At 36.6% G+C, this 19,814-nt stretch overlaps 1 protein-coding gene and 1 long non-coding RNA gene across 10 annotated transcripts; one reads left to right on the forward strand and one right to left on the reverse strand.

Annotated features, from left to right (window-relative positions):
* Nucleotides 1-221: 221 nt before the first annotated feature.
* LOC115984607 (mucin-2-like) lies at nucleotides 222-12,319 on the reverse strand. 9 transcript variants are annotated; one of them, XR_004090550.1, is made up of 12 exons: nucleotides 11,572-12,319; nucleotides 5,839-5,921; nucleotides 4,949-5,727; nucleotides 4,718-4,840; nucleotides 4,183-4,578; nucleotides 3,553-4,090; nucleotides 3,265-3,465; nucleotides 2,324-3,159; nucleotides 2,096-2,173; nucleotides 1,255-1,328; nucleotides 723-797; nucleotides 222-626 (listed from the first exon to the last, which is right to left on the reverse strand). XR_004090550.1 is itself a non-coding variant. In XM_031107657.1 (12 exons), exons 5-7 carry the CDS (start codon nucleotides 4,267-4,269, stop codon nucleotides 3,110-3,112), a joined length of 963 nt encoding a protein of 320 aa, XP_030963517.1. In that variant the 5' UTR covers nucleotides 4,270-4,578; nucleotides 4,718-4,840; nucleotides 4,949-5,727; nucleotides 5,839-5,921; nucleotides 11,572-12,313; the 3' UTR covers nucleotides 222-626; nucleotides 723-797; nucleotides 1,255-1,328; nucleotides 2,096-2,173; nucleotides 2,324-2,451; nucleotides 3,067-3,109. The 9 variants fall into 9 exon arrangements, 8 of the variants coding, with proteins under 8 accessions (XP_030963517.1, XP_030963514.1, XP_030963495.1 ...); XM_031107657.1 differs by having other exon boundaries at nucleotides 2,324-2,451; nucleotides 3,067-3,159; nucleotides 3,265-4,090; nucleotides 11,572-12,313; XM_031107654.1 differs by having other exon boundaries at nucleotides 2,324-2,560; nucleotides 3,067-3,159; nucleotides 3,265-4,090; nucleotides 11,572-12,313.
* LOC115984652 lies at nucleotides 5,995-9,688 on the forward strand. The gene is made up of 2 exons (XR_004090551.1): nucleotides 5,995-6,913; nucleotides 7,395-9,688. It is a non-coding gene; the product is annotated as an uncharacterized LOC115984652 (long non-coding RNA).
* Nucleotides 12,320-19,814: the final 7,495 nt, after the last annotated feature.

The following is a 19,814-nucleotide window of genomic DNA, read 5'->3' on the forward strand; positions in this document are numbered from 1 at the left end:
CGGGTACCAATCTGGATAATAAATTGAAAAGAGGCTGATTTGGTATCAGCCTCTTTTCACCAACTGGATTCTCTCTCGTAGAGTTTTTTGTTTTTTTTTTTTTTTTTTTTCAAAGAGATTAGAAAAAATCTTCTATCCACTAAAAAGGAATCACAAGAAATAAGAATTTACTCGCTTATCACCTTACTAAAATATAAGTATTAAAATCTAAAATCCAAACATTGACCAATGAGCAGGAATATATGAATCAAAAATGTCATCCTCGATGAGGTGCAAATATATCTATTTCCAGTTTCCACAGACCTCTAATTGGCCCAGAGAAGAGATAATGATGACACCAATAAGAAATATATCCAGCAAGATATGGTACATGAACCATTCTCAAATATAAAGTGATTAAAATCTCGTTCCTGTTTGGAAAACAGATGTAGCAGGCTAAAGAGAAAATAACTAGAGTGAGGCTAGAAGCCTATCAACATTATGATTCCTCCACTTCATATGTTCATTGGCTCAGGACTGGTTGTGTTCAGTATGTCCAAAAGTGAGTTATGTGGCTCCAATTCCTCATGCCACAAGGGAAGTTTGTCACCAGCGTACAAATTTCTTGTCACTCCCTCGGAATTTATCTGCAAGAACATCAAAGACCAAGGGATTTCAGTCAATTTGTGAGCAACTGAATGGTGAAAAAGAATCTACTTGGAAATGCTTAGCAGAAATCTTACAATGACAGTACGAACAACACCACCACTAGCACCATCACGTGCAATGGCAAGGGAAACTGCCTTAACCACTAATTGCTGCAGTAAAACACCAAAAAATAATTAAGAGCCTAAAAAGTACGGCAAAAAACAACAGTTTTATACTTATATATATATATTGGATGAGCAATGAGAGAGTATGAGTTAGAAGAAATGTTTTGCCCTCGTACTCCATCCTTACACACATATTCTTCCTTTTGTAATAAGTAATGACAAGTGAAAAGAAAAGAAATGACTCTCATCATGACTCTTCCTATACTAATTTTTTTTTAAATCACAGTTAACCTTTTCAGATACAGCCAAGGGGGAAATAATAAGGCAAATATAAAAAAAATAGGTTGTCATGTTATTACTTCTCCCTGATTGTAACCTTCAGTTGTTTACTAATGCAAGCATAATAATGAGGTCACAGGTTCACAGAAACTTGAAAGTATTTTATCATCACCTCAAAAGGCATTAACTAATTTTGCCTTTACAAAGATCAAGACCTACATACCTCAGCTTCATCTTTGGTCATTCATTCTTTCCATGCTTGATCGAAAAACCCGTACAAGTAACTAGAACCAGATCCTGTGAAACACAAAGTTTGTCAAACCAAACGCTCATGCAAAAATATAGCACTGAAGTTGATATCAAAGATGGCATCATAAAGAAAACTTTACCCAACATATATTACAAAAACACATAACATATACACTAATTTATTGTGTTAGAACCAACCCTGATAGGAAGATAACAATGTCATATAATATGGCACATATAAAGCTATTCCTGCAAGATCATGAATTTTCCACAAGATGAATGAATGCTCCACATGTAACAGGCAACATATAAAACTTATACCATTAATTTCAAGATAGTAAATTCCGAATGTGAAGTGCTAAATGCAATCCATTTCAAATAGAAAGGAAGTATACAAAAGAAACAAACAAAAAGGAGCCTGAGAAATTAAGATTATAAGTTGTAGCATAACAAATCCTGTTCTAAGCCAATCTTCTACTTTTATCACTTCCTCAGGCTAAGCTCTCCCACACCTCCAAACCAGATTAAGGATTTTCTGTTCTTTTTATTTAAAAAACAAAAAGTGTTTTAGCCCCAAGGGGGAAAGTAGAAATTTCAAATCAGACTTTAGTAACCCTTCATATATATAGCCTACTAAAGGACTACAAGAGAACAGTTGATACAAAATCTTACAGTGCAATTGCTACAAAAGAATATGGTACAATACAAAAACATATAATAATAATAATAATAAATTGAATGTGCAGCACTCGCAAAACATAGGATACAAGGGAATATTTATGATGCCAATAAACTTCATAGGCATGGAATCTTACCTGCAACGTTGGCCTGAAATCAAAGAGGAATAGAGACAGAACTGTCGTCAGTGGCATTGCCATTGATGTGGAATACACCTAAAGCAAAGCAAAAGCAAAAATAAAACAACAATTAAGAGGAATGCAAGAGAACAATGAGTTGTTTTATCCCAAGTACCGAAATAACCTTTCCATACATTCATAGTTATCACAAGTAAAATGTATCAATGACAAGTGCAAGACACTAACCTTTGTACTTATGAGATAATTGTTGCCATATGTTAGGACCTTTTGACTTTCAATATTGTTGCATCAATACTACTCTTGAGAAGCATAAGTCCTCCAATCAATGAGTGTTCAGGTTGAAGGGACGGAATCTGTGTAAATGCAACTTCTTTCTTATACCACCAGCCATTTTCTAATCTATCATCTCCACCCCTAATTGTTTAAATACTTCTATTCCCACACCATAGAACAATTGTGAACCTATAGAGCAAATAATTTATGGGAATTCACCTTTCTAAGGAAGCTTATCCACCACCAAACTTTTTAAACTCAATTCCCAATTACTAATAACAAGTCCTGCCCCTTCAAAATTTAGGCTAAAATCGATGTCAAAATTTAAAAAATTAATAAAGCAAATGAACCAATCCAAAAACAATTTTATATGAAGGGGTGTTTTTCTTGAGCTAAAGTGTATGTCAATTTTTATTATAGACCTGACTACCAGCCAAAATGGCCAAATACCACATTTTCCTAAATTTATTAGCAAAAAAACAGTTGTGCAACTGAAAAATAATGGACATAAGTTATTCTATAGGTCTGAAATGGAAATTTCTGAAGTTCATTGCCAGAATTTTGTAAGTTACGAACAAAAAACTATATTAGCTTGTAAGCCCAAATCTTCAAGTTCATTATCAAAAGATATGTGCTACAAAAAATATATGACCAAAGGACAAGAAGATCCTATACATGACAAAAAGATCCCATACCATTACAAACCCAAAGTAATACAAATTCTTGCCCATTCTTGAATCATTCTCGTTTTCTTCTCCTGACCGGTTCCTTGACTAGTCTCACCTTGCCTGAAAAGAACACAACAAGAACACAACACAAGCAAATATTAATATGCAAATGATTTAACTATAAAGCGATGTATATGTAATCGGTATCGAATCAAACTATAGTACCATGTCCAGTCCCACAGTCAGGAGGATGTGTCCGTGTGCGTTGCGGCCTCCGTGGCCGATCCTCGATGTGCGAAGGCTCTGCTGGGGGGGTGGGTATCTGTGTCTGGATGAATTCGGTATGCACAAACTCAGGGGGGACAGCAACAGGGGTGGGTCGCCCAGGAGTGGGCATGAACCTCATCTCATCTCTACCATCTACAACTGCAAGGGTAGGGCCGCCAGTCAGTGGGGAAGATGTACGGGTGGTGGGCAACGGAGATGTACTAGGGGATGTGGGTGGGCAAGTACCATCGCTCCTCATGGATGGGGACCCAGATATGTCTCCATGGGCAAACGTATGGGATGGACCCGCATCATCGTGTGTCATGGAGCCTATGTCATAAGCAGTGTCCAAACACATCTCATCTGTTGTCTGACTTGCTTCCTCCATGGTGTGGTCATGCATGGGTCTGTGGCGCCAACTAGATGTGGGCACGGGTGTATGACGCCGATTAGATGTGAGCACAGGTGTGTGACGCCGACTAGATGTAGGACGCTGAGCAGATGTGGGACGTCGACTAGATGTGGGCACGGGTGTGTGACACTGACCAGATGTGGGAGGCCGACTAGATGAATGACGCTGACTAGATTGACGGCCTCCATGCCCTTGACGTCCGCCTGCTTGCCGACCACGCCGTACAGCCGGTTCACTTGTGTTGCCCACATCACGTGCATGGTCCAAGGTTAACCGACCAATCTCTTCAACAGCTTGCAAGGCATTAATATAGTCGGTGTAGATCTCAGAACCTGGTTCGCACTTCGCTATAATGTTTAACTGCGATTCAACCTGTCACAAATATACAAGAGTAGTGTTAGTAGGTTGAACTAAACTATGCAAAGCAAGGTACATTTATAACGAAACAGTCTTTGTAAATTTACCAAAGTGTCCCAGTACGAAGTCTCTTTTGTAATATGGCGAACAGTGCGGGGACGAAACCACACCATATACTTGTCATTGTAGCTCATCTCCCCATGAAAGGCCGGTGCATCGGCAATTCTGGCGTGCGCAGCCCATTTAGCAATATGCGGGGCATGTACTTTGGCCCAATCTTCATGATGCTTGCCCTGGAGGGTGATCTTGTGCAGTTCAATTGAAGTATCAATATCGACTGGTATGCCTTACTTTATCCCAAACTGTCGGAGAACACGTTCGGGATGATGGCCTTCAACCACCCAAAAATGTATGAGCGGCACAATAGACCTCCATATGTGTTGGCCTGCCATACAATATGCGGGTAGAGAACGCAAATAATTTCTGTACGGCTCCCAGACAATCTGCAATGATTCAACAAATGCAAACAACCATATTAACAATATAATTAGAAAAAATGTGTAACGAATGTGAACAATACATGTAACTCTGAAATAAAAAATGTTTATTCATTCCAAAGTGAATTGTAAGTACAAAAACTACATGTCAAAGCGGTTCCCACTTGTTAGACATGATACTTGATTTGGCCGTAGCGAAGTAAGCGACACACGATAGGCACGTAGGACGTGTATTGAATGTTCAGTTGTTATCTTAGCCCCTTTCCATCTAGCAAACAACACAGACATTACCTTCATATTAGTTACTTACATAATTCCCATGCAAACAAAGTTAATGAGGAAATGTAAAACGGTAACTATCTAAGATGCTACATACCTGACAGCAAGTGGACCTGGAGGCAGTGCCTAGTGTGGATGCCTCATTACAAGACATATGTGGGGAAACCTCACCCACGCCCACAACTGCACCAATAGCAGTGCACCGCCGATCTGCTTGGCTGTCTTCTCTGATGCCTTACAGAGGTGTCTATAGAGCCAACTTAGTGCTACACTACCCCGACTATACTTCTTTCCGTTGCTAATTGGATCGAAAAATTGCAAATACCTAATTAAGATCCGTTCTCAAGACTTGTCCATAAATAGCGTAACACCTAACAACTCCACTATGTAAAAACGAGCATATTTCTGCACAAGCGCCTCAGGGGCGTCAACCGGGAGAGGGTTGCTAAACCGATCCTCAAGCCATTTGGCTTTTATGCTCGCCCCTTCCAGCACTCCAGTGTTCTTATTATGACCAAATTCTCTATCTGGCGGTATATGCCCTAGCAATCTACGGCAGACGTCACGCCAACTGCCCGTCGAGGGTATACATTCCACCAATGGCAAGCCATCTACAGGTACCCCCATTATAACCTCCATATCTTGTAGTGTGATGGTCATCTCACCGTGGGGCAAGTGAAATGAGTGCGTCTCCGGCCGCCATCTCTCCACCAACGCTGTGATCAATGCGTGGTCAATGTTCATATGTGGGACCCGAAGTAGCCCATCTAACCCCGCATCAGTGATATAAGCGACAATTCGTGGATCTAACCCATCTACCCTACCTTCAAGCAGACCTTTATCTCGGTGACGACAAGTCAATACACCTGGCACTTCCTACAAATAGAGCAGCATAATATTAATAATAATTACAGTACCATATAATAATTACGCTTCAAAGTTAAATTCCAAAAATCTTTCGACTACATATATTGAACAAGTGCATACCTCGCCTTCCAAATGCGCATCCCAAAGCAAACTTGAACGATGCTCATCTTGCCTCGTCAACAAAGTCTGTATAGCGGGTCATGCTCCATGTGGGTCCATATTTGGCATTTGGAGACAACAGCAAGACAGTCTTATTTATTTATTTTTAATTATAAACAAATTTTTCTGAAAATTGCAATAATATATATCTAATACAGCTTTCACTGATTTCAATAAAAAAATTTGAATTAAACTTGAGAAAGTGAGAGGGAGACTCAGAAAGTTAAGGGGGCAGGAGATGTCATTTGGTCAAAGACCAATGCAAAGAAAAAGGGAAGAATCTTCTCATATATGTACCACTTTCGTTATCCAATATGTGTATCACTTTGCTTCCTTTTAAAACAATTGGAAGGAAAGTAATAGGCACATTGCTTTAAATACAATATCTATTTTGTTATAGCTAAGAAGCTGATTCAATCATCAGCCTTTTTGCCTTCTTCTTAAGAACACTGCATTCGGTTCATTTAATGGGTAGAATGTCATAATTAGAACTTTCAAAATCCTGTATATTTGACTATCATCTGAAAAATAAGGTTGAAATTATCGTGACAAAAGAATTTAATGGGAAACATTACTATACCACCCAATTATTAAATTCTTATTAGTACTATACTACCCACAATTTGCCACATACATGCATATGTGTGAATTTATATACTGCATTTATGCAGAGTTCAATATCTCATTATTGATTCTTTGCAGTTTGCACAATGCACACATTCGAATGAAGAGCAAATACAAAGAAAAGTAAACTCAAAAGTCTAACGCTGTTGATGGCAGGCTAGTTGCTGTTGGTGTAATAGATATCATCCCTAAATGTTTGTCAAGTAAATATTTGTTCTGGGACCCAGACTTTGCCTTCCTATCACTAGGAAAGTACTCAGCTCTGCAAGAGATAGGTTGGGTGTGAGAGAATCAAAATCCATTGCCCTAGTCTTCAATATTACTATCTTGGCTATTATATTCATTCCTGCAGCAAAATGAGATATAAAGCGGCATATCACCCGTCTAAGCTTCTCTGCCCTCTTCGGTACCAGTAAGTTCTTCTGTATCTATCAGCTGTTTAATCTCCTGTTCTATTTTATCTCGTAATGTTATTTAGGATCACCATCCATTCCAATCTTTAATTCTTAAACTTGGTTTCCAAACCTCATATTGTCAGACTAACACTATATTCCTTGATCTAGATGTTACTCTATTTTTGGTTAGCCTCAATATCTATAAGAGAAGAAAAGTTTGTTTATAATCCCTGGACATTTGTCATAAAAGCTATATATCAAGCTAACATTTTTGGGTAAGTTTTTTTAATCTTGAAACCATGTTTAAACTAAAACATTTAAAACAAACAAACAAATGCAAGGAACATAAATTTTTAACTTTAAACAATCTAGATGTTGTCGATGAATTTTATTTTACTTTTTTGGCTGCATTAGGTGGGACTCTTTTACTTTTGCTTGTCTCTATGTGGCTATCAAAGATTTAAATTGGGCTGACAAGCTGATAAATCATATCTCCAGGTGGATTTCTTTTGATATTGCCAGGCCTTTGCTTTATAAAATGTCATATGTAGTCTTATCAGATTTTGCCAATTTACAAAACGGAGAGTTGTCACCACCTGATGTACAACAATGTCAAGGAAGTGCAATATGATGACATTCACCAAGACTCAAATGATCCTTTTATGTGTGAAGATGAAGAAATGATTGATCATGAATATGAGAGCCTCAGTGATGAATCAGACACAGAAAGCACTGGTCTGAGATCTGTTGAAATAGAAGATGGTGACATCAGTAATATCCTAATTGGGCTGAAGGGTTCTCATTTGAGATACAAGGTATGTGTTAGTCAATGCAGGTGCATCGATGACTCTGCAGCAGCTTATAATTTTGATTATTAAAGAGTTTTTTTCTCTATTATTATTATTATTATTATTATTTTTAAAGTTTATTTAGGTAGTCAGTATCATATTCATTTATTTTGAAGTTATAATGGCTAGCAGTGTTGCTGGTTTCCAGTGTTCCTCCTAGATACGTGTCATCCCAAAATTCTACTTACAGAAGCTTGATGCTAAAAAGTTATATGATAAAGAAATCTTAAGCATGAAATGGACTTTGAACTCTCTCCATTTCAAGTGAAATAAAGAAATTTTGTTCCATCCTAGGTAGGGTTCTGCTTGTGTCTAGTTACTGTCCTAATCAAACACATCCAAATGTGGACTTGTGGATACAACAGACACGTGTCCACATCTGGTTGTTTCCAGTTCCTGCGAACTATTCATAAGCTGGATTTATTCTACATACTTTAATAATTTAAGAATTCATCTCCTAAACTGCTTATAAATCATAAAATAATAATTAAAAAAAAAAAACTAATAACACCAAACCGACTCTCTTGGTGTTATGTGCAAAAATCATGAGAATAAGACATCTAGAGACTAGAAATTAATTTCATGTTTGGCCAAGTACAAAGCAGACCTCAAAATCACCACTAATGGCCATTCTCTATGTCTTCCTATTCATCTTCATATTCCTAAGCAATTCTCACATGACAAATTCAAGTAAGCATGCTAAAAAATATATATAACCAAAGTTAGATCAATCTCTAGTTTCTCAGTCAGTAATATGATTTCAGACCCCATCTTATCAAACTACAAGTTAAAGACTGAAAGGATGGAAACCACTGCAAATGATGTTTTCAATTTTGGTGTTGTGCTACTTCAACTTTTGACAGGAAGAAAGCCAGAATCTCTGTTTAAAGAGGTATGCTCTATTTAACATGTTGTCTCTCATATAGTTTAGCATGTTACTATTTTATAAGTAGTTTTTTCACCTAAGATGGTAAATTCCAGCGGATTAGCTGAATATATTTCTATTGTCAATTATCACTGATACAGGCAAGGAATGCAATAATGAAAGGAGGAAACATAAGTGCCATGGCAAATCCATGCATAAGTGGGGCTTATATTGTAAATGAATTTCAAAATGTATTATCGATAGCTGTTCAATGTACTACTCCAAATGAACAAGAAAGACCAAACATGGAAGAAGTCTTACAGAAACTTGAAGAAACCCATATTTTAAGTCTAAACTTCAAATCCAACTGCAAGAATTTTTGAAAAAAAAAAAAAAATGTTTGGAAGTTGGAACCAGCAATACTACAAAACATGTTTTATGGATTTGTATTATATATTTCTCATTATAAAATTAAGTGCCAACAATGGTCAGTCTTGCACACATAGAATTGATAGGTCTGGTCTTGAACGGTTCAATGATGGGATCAGCCTAAGGGATTGGCTTAAACCTGGGCATAGTAAACTAAACAAAGCTGAAAGTGTGCTTATATTCATGTAGTACACTCATGTAGAACACTGAAAGTCTTTCCCTTAATAGAAAATAAAAAACCCAAAAGACAAGCACAACCAGACCAACATTCTAGTAATCATCGAAAAATATATATTAACTAACTAACTAAATTGATCAAAACCCAGAATCAAATTACTTTCGGGATCAAAACCCAGAATCAAATTATGCATAAAAATCACAAATTTACAAACAAAAATACCCACAAGCTGAACATGCAAGTTGAGCGAGACATACCTTGTGAGAGGGAGACCGAGAGCGTGAGCAACAGTGCGAGAGGGAGACCGAGAGCGAGACGGCGACGGAGAATGAGGCAGATCGCGAGATTGAGAGGGAGAATGAGAGTATTTACGAGATTGAGAGGAAGAATGAGAGTATTTGTGAGGAAATAGCTTTAGATTGAGAGAGGGAGATAGCTTTAGATTGAGAGAGGGAGATAGCGAGATTGAGAGGTTTCGTGTTTATGGGTATGTTTTGCTCTATTCTGGGTTGGGTATTGTGGGTAACAGACGGTTTAAGTGTGGGGTAATAGGGAGACAAGGCTGAGCAGTACTCGAGCTTCATGAGCTCGAGTACCAAGTTTATTTTTTAAATTCAGATGCCCACGTCAGATGCCACGCTGGAACAGAAAAATGGGGTACTCGAACTCACCAAGCTCGAGTACCACAAAAAGTGGTACTTTCCTATATATTTCCCAAACAGTGTTCCGGGCCTAAATATTTCAAAAATTAATGCTAATGGGCCATTTTGCCCATAAATAATTATATAAATAAATAAATAAATAATTATATGAAGTAGATAAACAAATAAATATATATATAGATCAGATCCGAGAGGGTGGGTAGAAGGTTGGGTTGTTTATGGGTTTAAGATAATGCGGATCAGAGGTCAAGTTTTGGTCGGAGGTGTGTGGATCGGACTAAGAAACTCACTCACCGTGGATTTTGGCTAGATGGGTTTGAGGGAATGTCGATTGGAGGTCAGGTTTTGGTTGGAGGTGTGTAGATCGGAAGTGTGTGGATCGGACTGAGAAACTCACTCACCGTGGGTCGGATCGGGACCGAGAAGTGGAAAGGAAACTCACCGTGGGTCTGCATTTTGCGCTCGTCAGACTGTGGGTGGAGCTGTGAGAAGTGCGTGTGAGAGCTTGTGCTGCTGTGAGGAGTGCGCTGCTGTGAGAAAGCTCAGACCGTGTTATGTGAGGAGTGGAAATGGTTTGAAGTGAAAATATGAACGGAAATGATTTTACGGGTGTTTTTGGTTATTTTACGATCAAAGGGGAAAAGCATTTCAGTTGACTGAATATACTGGTTCAACCAAACACTCAAGTTTTACGGAAAAGCATTTTCGAAAGTAATTTGAAACCAAAACAAACACAGCCTTAGATTCTACAAATATGTACACACTTGAAAAGTTGAAATGCCTCGAAAAAGACATTCACATACATGTTAAAATTTAGCTCATCCTACAAGCATTCATGGTAAAATGTCTATTAAAATCTTCCACAACGTCATAACAAGATAATTAACAAATTTTTATAATACAAGTAGCTCTCCTATTTCCTTATAAAACCATAAGTTTGAAAAACAGAAACTACTATGTCTTTAGGAAAATCCTAATTTAGCAAATTCTACTTAACCTCGCAAGGCCAACCAAGTTCGAAGCGATATCTATTCTAATTATGCATTTACCTCCAAATTAAAAACCAACTTATTTTATTATTTAACTTATTTTTGCTACTATTCATATGTCTCACTACACTTTTTGATACTATTCATAGATCTCACTCACCCAATCCATCATAACTCGTCCCAACGGCCTGCTGATCTACTTCATAAACATTGTCCTTCTCCCCCAAAATCAAAGCCCTAATTCAGACTAAAAAATCGCCCTAAATTGTACGGCCTGATCACCTCCCTAACTACCATATTTACTTGCATAGCCCAGCTACGCCCCTGATCACAACTGAGATTTGTTAAATTTTGTCAAACCCACAAACTTTATCTTAAATCAACTTTAATTGCCGTCTAGCATTACTTATGAAGCTCACAGACCCTGTACTTTCCACACTATTTCAGCTCACTCTTACATTTATCTACAATAATTTCAACAAAAAAATTTCAGTTAAAACAAAATAAACCCTTAAAAAAAAAAGTTGGAAGCGATGTCAACTTTAACGCCTTGAAGAATAGCACGAACCTATCAAATAGAACTAAGACTAAAAATAGCTCTACTGATAGGACATTGAATAAATTAGAAATAGGAAGATTGTTTACCATACTACTCCGTGTCCCAAAATAAATTAGAAATTTGTATGATATTATAAATTTCTTACCTCTTTCCAAATCCTTCCATTCCAAGAGAAGTAAACTCTATACGGTGCGACCGGCTGGTGACCCGCGCACTACACATCATTCCGAGATTGATGTTATCGGGTGGGTCCCAGACCTCCATGACATGGTCGAAGACAAGCCCTCCAGGGATTAGACAGTCACTGCAAAGCGTGCAGCCATGGTTAGGGTTTGTAGAAGTAGAAGCGAAGGGAAATGGGATGCTATAGAGACAGTGAGAGGCCATGGTTACAGAATCACATATGGGGTACATAGCGGCTAGTGGTTCCATGGTTTTAAAACCGGGAACCGGATCTCAATCTTGCCCGGTTCTCTTCGAAAATCGGAAATTTAAAAAATATGCATAAAAAACCGGAAATCGGTGGCTCAACCATCAAAACCACTCACAACCCAGCGTGTAAGAAAAAAAGACAGAGGTATCACTGATACAGTGACAAGTGTGTTTGCAGAGAGAGAGAGAGAGAGAGAGAGGTAAAGAATTCGGCAGTGCGAGGTTTCAACAAAAATGAGAAGAAGCAGTTGCAGATCCAAAAGTTTTGATAGAGAAGCTTATGGAGAGAGGAAACTAAAAGTTAACAGAGTTATTAGTAGAGAGACAGTGGAGGAGAGAAGAAACAACCTGAACATATCCGGCAAAATTAACAAGAGGATAAAGAAGTGGTCTTTGTGGGAGAATGTGAGAAGTGGATATTTAAGGTCCGTTTAGATACAGCGGCTGAAAAAAAAAAAAAAAAAATTCTTGAAACGCCAACGTGCGTTTGGGAAACGCGTTTCGCACTCTTAATGGATTTTTTTTGCCATTTAATGGAGTTGCAGTGTCATGCGCCAGGAGCTAGTCAGGCCCTTTGCTTGCACGTCTCCCCTCTCAACTTTGTTTTCCCTCCTCGAGAAGTGGTAAAGAAGATGGGAAAACAATCACCTCAGTGTTGAGCAAAAGAAGACAACACGTAAACAAACTTTTATTTCAAAACATTGAGTTGACAGTACACTTAACAGGTCATTAGTACATTTCAAAAGTAGATGCCCCTTATCTTTTACAAGAGACACTGACCAAAATACACTTGCACACACTTCTCAAGATACTGAGGGCTTGCATTCAAAAAAAATATATATATAAAATAAAAAAATAAAAAATAAAAAAACACCGAGGGTTTGGTGTGTTAGATTAATTAATATTGTTTGAATATTTTTTATATATATATAGTGAAAAAATACGTAAAAATATATGTTATGTTATTTAAAATATATAGTTTTGTATTTGAGTAGGACTATCAAATAAGCCTTGACACTTTTAAGGCTTGTTTGTTAAAGAGTTTTAAATAATGTTGTTTAAATTTTGTAAAAATATGTATAAATAAAAAAAAATGTATAAAAATATATATGGTATGATCTTAAGTATGTAAAAATATATTTAATAATTTCCGTTATTTTAATACCGTTATCAAATAGGACCTTAACTTTGCTTTACTCTACATACTTCACACCTCATAAATGGGAACCAAAAAAGACTTTACAGAGAACAAACAAAAGAAAAGAGTCCATGCCATGTGAGAGGTCGGGTGAGGAGCAAAAGAAGAGCACTGGCAACAAAAGAAAAGTAGGGATGGTAATTTAAATCCGACCCATGGATACCCGGCCCGGTCCGACCCTAATGGGCCAGATTTTACCCGGTCCGATAAATAATAGGGTCGGGTATGGGTTTTTTATAAAATAAAAAAAAAACCCCAAAGCGAGTCTAGGTCGGGTTCGGGTTTTATCAAAAAACCCGAAACCCGACCCGATTAAGACCCGGTTATATTATATATAAAATTATTAAATTACCCATATATATATAGTTAAAACCCTAAACTCTCAATTCCGCTCCTCATTTCAACCTCTCACGCCTCTTATCTCTTTAGCTCTCTCAGTCACTGTCTCTCATCTCTCAGCGATCTCACTCGCACGGCCACAAGCTGTATGTATAGCGTGATGAACATCATGAACTCGTCAGACAAGAGCTAGCGGGACTCCTGTTTCCGACAGATGGAAGTACCGATACCAGAAGAGCTAACCATCCTCGCCGTTCCGACAGATTTAAGAAGGGAAGGAGGCAGTTTCGTCCTTGCCGTTCCCGTTTCTCTCAAGTCTCAACTCTGTTTCGTCCTCGCCGTCGTCGATCTCGCACTGTCTCCATTTTTTTTTCTTTTTTCTATTTTTTTTTCTGGGTTCAATTGGCCTCAATCATGTGAATTTGTGTTTGTGTTTGTGTTTGTGTTTATGATTTCTGAAAGGGAAAAATGAAAATCATAGATCTGAAATTTGTGTTTGGATTGTGATTTTGAAAGGGAAAATGTAGATCTGAAATCTGTGTTTGTGATTTCTTTGTTTGTGTTTGTGTTTGTGATTGTGATTGTGATTGTGATTGTGTTTGTGTTTGTGTTTGTGTTTGTGTTTGGATCTAAAATTTTTTTTTTTTTTTGTTAAGCCACAAATTGAGCCCAATCCTTTAGCGGGGCCCGGAAAAAAAAACCCGCTTAGTTAACAGGCCGAGTCCGGGCCATGGGTCTTGGCCCGCGGGTCGGGTCCGGGTATAGAAAAACCCGGCCCGAACCTAACCCGTTGCCATTCCTAAAGAAGAGTCCATGCCGTGTCCCACATCCCAACTATCAAATCTAACTAATATTAGTTTTTTTTATTGCTTCTTTTGGTTTTCTTCGGAGGAATTCTGATGGATTTTTTTCCCACGTTACCTTTGCCGCCTAAACACTCGAGTTTTTGCACAAAATTTGACACAAAATATTAGGACATGTTTAATTGTGTTGTTTAAACAACACAATACAACACATATTTTCATAACACTTTTTCACAATACTTATACAACGTTACTAGAACAACATTATTAAACCGGCTTAGTTTCTTAAATAATTTTAAAAAACATGCTACCTAATAAAATTGTTAGTAAAATGGTGTTAATTTGCCAAAAAAAAAATCTGATTTATCCTTTGCTTAATTAATTGAGATTTTTATTTTATTATTATCTTTAGTCTAGATTTTGTTTGTTTTAAAGTAAAATATTTTTAACTTTATAAAAAAAAATTTTAGCTGTTTGATATAATAAGTAATTTTTTTAATCAAATCACCAAAATTGATAGCTTAGTACCAAAGTCACTAGTGCTAGAGGCCTAGTGACCAGACCGTTGGAATCGATAGTCAAAACAGTGGCTCCTATGACCAAACAGCTAGAACCGACAGTCAGAGTGATGGTTTCATTGACCAAATTGCTGAAGATTACTATCAAAACGGTATCTCCAATGACCAGACTGCCAACACCGACCGACAATACAATATCTTCAATTATTGAACCCTCCAACACCAATTGCGGTGCAAATCTCCGGCCATTGAACCACTAGAACCAATCACCTGTGAGGTGTATCCTACTGCAAAACCGCCAACACCGATCATTAAAGTGGAGTCTCTAGACACTGGACTGCCAGCACCAGTTGCCGGAGCGATGTCTCCAGCCACCAGATCGATGACCTAGCAACTAGATGGAGGAGGGGAAGCTACTATGTGTGACACTTGGTAAGTCATATAGCAAATTATTTGGTGTGAAATGCATTACTTTGAATTCACCACCCATATCAAGAAAGTGTTCAGCTAAATATATTGATACTTGTTCAATACTTATAAAATTATACAAATCACAATATTATTAATCAAAATAACGAAGACTGGTCTACCCTTTGAAAATTTTAATTAAAACATACACACAATATTAACTTCCCAAAATATAAAACAAAAGTACAAATACCCAATTAGATAGCATATTTGATAAAGAATAAAAACATATAAACAATTTAAAATCTTAAAAACTAGTTTCAAAATATAATATCTTGAAAAATAATCTAAATAGTTGTTTTAATTTTACTATTTTAGATGTGCTATGATTGGTTCTCTATTTCAATTTGGGATATACATCAAAGTTTGATTGTTTATTTATGCGTGGAGCAAAAAACAACCACAAGAGCCCAAGAAGGATTAACGGGCTTTGGGGAGTGAGCACACTACAATTAATTTGTAGAAATAGGAATAGCGAACCAACACTTGGGCTTCTTATCTAATGGGTTAAAGTTTAAGAAAGGGTCTAGATGGGAAGAAGTAAAAAGTAGACAGACAAAAATGTACGAAGTAATATATTGATTCTTCCCTCGGTCAGCCGAGGAAGCTTGTTACACTTAGAAGTTTACAAGTTTGGGCATCTTCTCTCTTTCTCCAAGTTCTGGTCCCTGTTCAATGGGATCCCCTCTCCTTTTATAATGGTTTCCTTTTCACCCTGGCCCTCCACATGGATGGTGGTTGATCTCCCATAGATACTTGTCTCGTATCACCTTTGGAGGAAGTGCTAAGTGAACTACAGGTTGTCTTGACATTGTTTAGGTATCCTTCAGCCATTACTATGGCTGACATAGTGGGTGATGGGCATTCAATGCAAAGTGATGGGTGCTTCCTTGGGAAGTTTCCCATTCTCTCCTCCTATACTAGCCACTATTACCTCTCTCGATTCATACTTCCCAGCTAGGGGTGAGGTTCCTCTCGTTCACCTTGGGAGGTCCACACCCAAGACACCTTATTGGGTTGTTAAAGGCCCTTGTCCAAGCCCCTCTTTCAAGCTATACTAGGTCTCCCAGCCTAGTGCTTGCCTGTTGGGATCGCACGCCTCTCAGGTGTGGTCCATCAAAGGTGCTATCCTCGAATCCCCCCCCCCCCACAATTTATTTATACATGATTTATTTTATAAATATAACGTTATTGATAAGCAATATACACTCCATAAAATATCATCTTTTATTTTGACTATGGATTGTTTAAAAAATAGGCCTAAGCATCCATAATTTATGCAAATTTCATTGATATACTTTGGGTTTACTCATTTCACACTTATAAATACTTTTCATACATGTCTATAATTTCAAACATATGCTTTTAAGTCTACTACAATCATTTATAAATACTTTTCATACATGTCTATAATTTCAAACATATGCTTTTAAGTCTACTACGATCATATTATCTTGATATGTATTTGATCATTTGATATCTAAAAATCTTTACTTATTGTGTTATTCAAGCAAGAAGAATCCCGTAATCATCATCTTTCAATTTGTTTGCATGCAACTAGATAAAAGTCTCAATTGCTTTCTTGAGACCATTGTATTTGGACAACATTAAATATAAATAAATGTATTTTTTTTTAATGGCTTCATCCAATTTTTTTTTTTAAAATTTGATGTTTACTAGAAGAAGAAAAACCACATGCATTATATTTGTCAATTGAGTTTGGCTTGTGCAATGTAAAACCCATAACAAACAAGAAAACCAACTATATCGTAATTTTATTTTACGTTTTTTATCCAAAAATAAAAATAAAAAAGTTTTAAATAACAGGTCAAGTTCACCCACAAAAAACGAGTCGAGTCACAGGTCAACCCATTTTTTATTCAGGTAAACAAAATCAGGTTCAGGTCAAGTCAACGAATTCTAACCTATTTTTTCACGTTTATTTTAGATAGTTAATACCTAATAACACTAGAGAGCCACGTTTTATCTTACATGGCATGATGATCTTAAAAAAAAGCTATAAGAATTTTATAATAATATTTAATATATAATTAAAAAATATTTAATAATAATTCACATTACCTTCATTATTAATCTTATTAGTTACATCTCTTTCAAATTTGTTAAGATCTAAATGAGTTTTTCATGATGTTTAAGAGATTTCTAGCAACTTTTCCAAAATTTTGTATTAGTTGGAGAGTGAACAATTACATTTACCTTTTACCTATTACTTTTTCAAATACATTTTCCAATAGATTTTCTATCATTTATCTATCTCATTTAAATAATAATAATAATAATATTATTATTATTATTATTATTATTATTATTTACTCTTCCTCTATTCATTCACAACAGCTATATTTTTCAAATTTATAATGGCTATTGTGGGGCCAGAGAATTTGTGGCCCCGGCCCACTTTACTTTAGGGCCCAAGGCCTGAGCCAAGGAGAACTATAGCCGATGACGTATAATGAAAGTCCAAAAAAGGCCTAAGGATATGGCCGAGGACGATCTTATGCTCGGCACCCCATAAAGTCCCTAAAGGAAAGGACGAGCTCAGTGCAGGAACAGGCCAAGTGAAAAAGCTGCCAGTACTGCCATAAAGAACTCTGCGTCTGACAGGTCCATACTCTTCACCATGCTATTCAACTTTTACAACCACCCCCAACCACTCTAGGTATGGGCTGATAGGACAAGTCTTAACCCCAGAAAGTGGAACTTACACGTGGACACTGGAAGGAGGGTAAATGTTAATATAAAAGGGAAAAAGAACTAATGGAAGGGGGGGAAAGTCTTAAACAAGGAGAATAATAAGAACACTAAGCTCCTCAGACGAGGTCTAAAGACCGGAACCACTCGTGCCGCATCAGAAGAAGGTCTTGCTAGATACGTCAAGTTCACCTTCATGTAAATTTCTATAGAAACCATGGCTAACCACTGTTCAGTGACCCAGGCCTAGCCTTTCAAGCCCACGCTCTACAAATGATATTGTTCGGGCCCTTAAACGTACGAACCCAATATTTTTTTTGGGTCGCTACAAACTGTGTCCTTACAGCTATATTTTAAATCTTCCAATGAAAACATTTTCAAATGGTAATATTTCTCAATAGCCACATATTTCAAATGGAATTGATAAATTTTAAGACTAACATAGAGTTGATAAATTTCAAATTACATAGAATTTATCAAATTTATGTAACTTTCTTGGAATTAATTTATTTATTAATTTTGTCCTTGTTTTTATCTTTTAATTATTAATATTCATTAACTTATCAATTAACATTTCTATTTTATTTGAAGAAAAACTCATCTAATGTTAATTTAATGGATTTTTTATTCTTATTATTCGTAAACTTATATTTAATTTTCTTTAAAAAAAAATTACTATACTTATCATTAAAAAAAAATCCACCACACATTTTAATTAGAGAATGAAGAATATCCTTTTCCAGTTTCCTTTTGGTTTCATTATCGTCACATGTGCGCGCGTGCACACACACACACACACACACACACACACACACGTAAGCGCACACTCACACAGAGTGCAAAGAGAAGAGAAGAGAAATCGTTGGCCTGCTCCACCATACTGCCACTACACCCTCGAGGAAGGCCTGCCTCACTCAAGCTAATGACCTTTGCGAAGGTCAGTAGAGATCGACCAAATGCCAATAGAGATAAGAGTCACTCAATTAGCAAAGATTAGCCAAGTTAGATTGGCTTTCACTAACCATCACCACCTATTCACTCACGCTTGTCCTCCTCCCACTGCTAAGTGCATGCAATCAAGATTGGATCAAATCGGCTTCCATTTTATTATTTTTTCATGTTCTTGATTTTTTGTTGTTCTGATTTTAGTTTTGTAGTTCTAATTAAATTGGTTTTATGAGATGATAGAATAATTATTATTTTTGTTCAGTTGTTTGATTTTGTTGGTTGAGCCTATGTTCTCACATGTGCTGAGAAGAAATCAAGAAGAAACCAAGAGGCAAAATTCCTCATTTCCTTTGTTTTTTGAGAAGAAGTGGAGAGTGTGTGAGACCAAAAGGAAAACAAAGAAGAAAGAGAAAGAACTATTATAATATTCAAATGCTGGAATTTTTTAATAAAAGAAATTCAATTGCTAATCTTCAGTAACCCTTAAGGCCCGCTTGGAGAGGTACTGTCCATGAGCAAAAAAACTTTTTGAGGTTTAGAGAAACTATTGGATCAGTGTTTTATGGTTTCACTCTCTACAGTAGAGAGTATTTTGTATTTAGCTAGACTGTTGGAGATGCTCAACACATTTCTATCTTTATTGTTGAGCTTTTTTTTTTTTTTTTTTTTTTTCCTCCAGATATTAGATCAAATTGGTTTGTATTGGACATATTTCTTGTGTGTTTAAAAAGGCCTAAATATTATTAAGATGATCAAATTTAAGCTTATTTTAGTTGGGTTTTAAAAAATTAGGATTCAGGTGGTCAAATTTTTATTTTTAGGCGGGTCAAAACAAGAGCAGAAAATTATATATAAAGTTTTTTGTTTTTTGGCAGCTCCGAGGGTTCACTATAATGATTAATGAACGTGGTGCTGGTCCTACACAAATAATCAAAATCTATAATAAAAAATAATAAAATAAAATAAAAAC

This window comes from Quercus lobata, chromosome 1, assembly GCF_001633185.2.
Source record: "Quercus lobata isolate SW786 chromosome 1, ValleyOak3.0 Primary Assembly, whole genome shotgun sequence".
NCBI classification, from domain to species: Eukaryota; Viridiplantae; Streptophyta; class Magnoliopsida; order Fagales; family Fagaceae; genus Quercus; species Quercus lobata.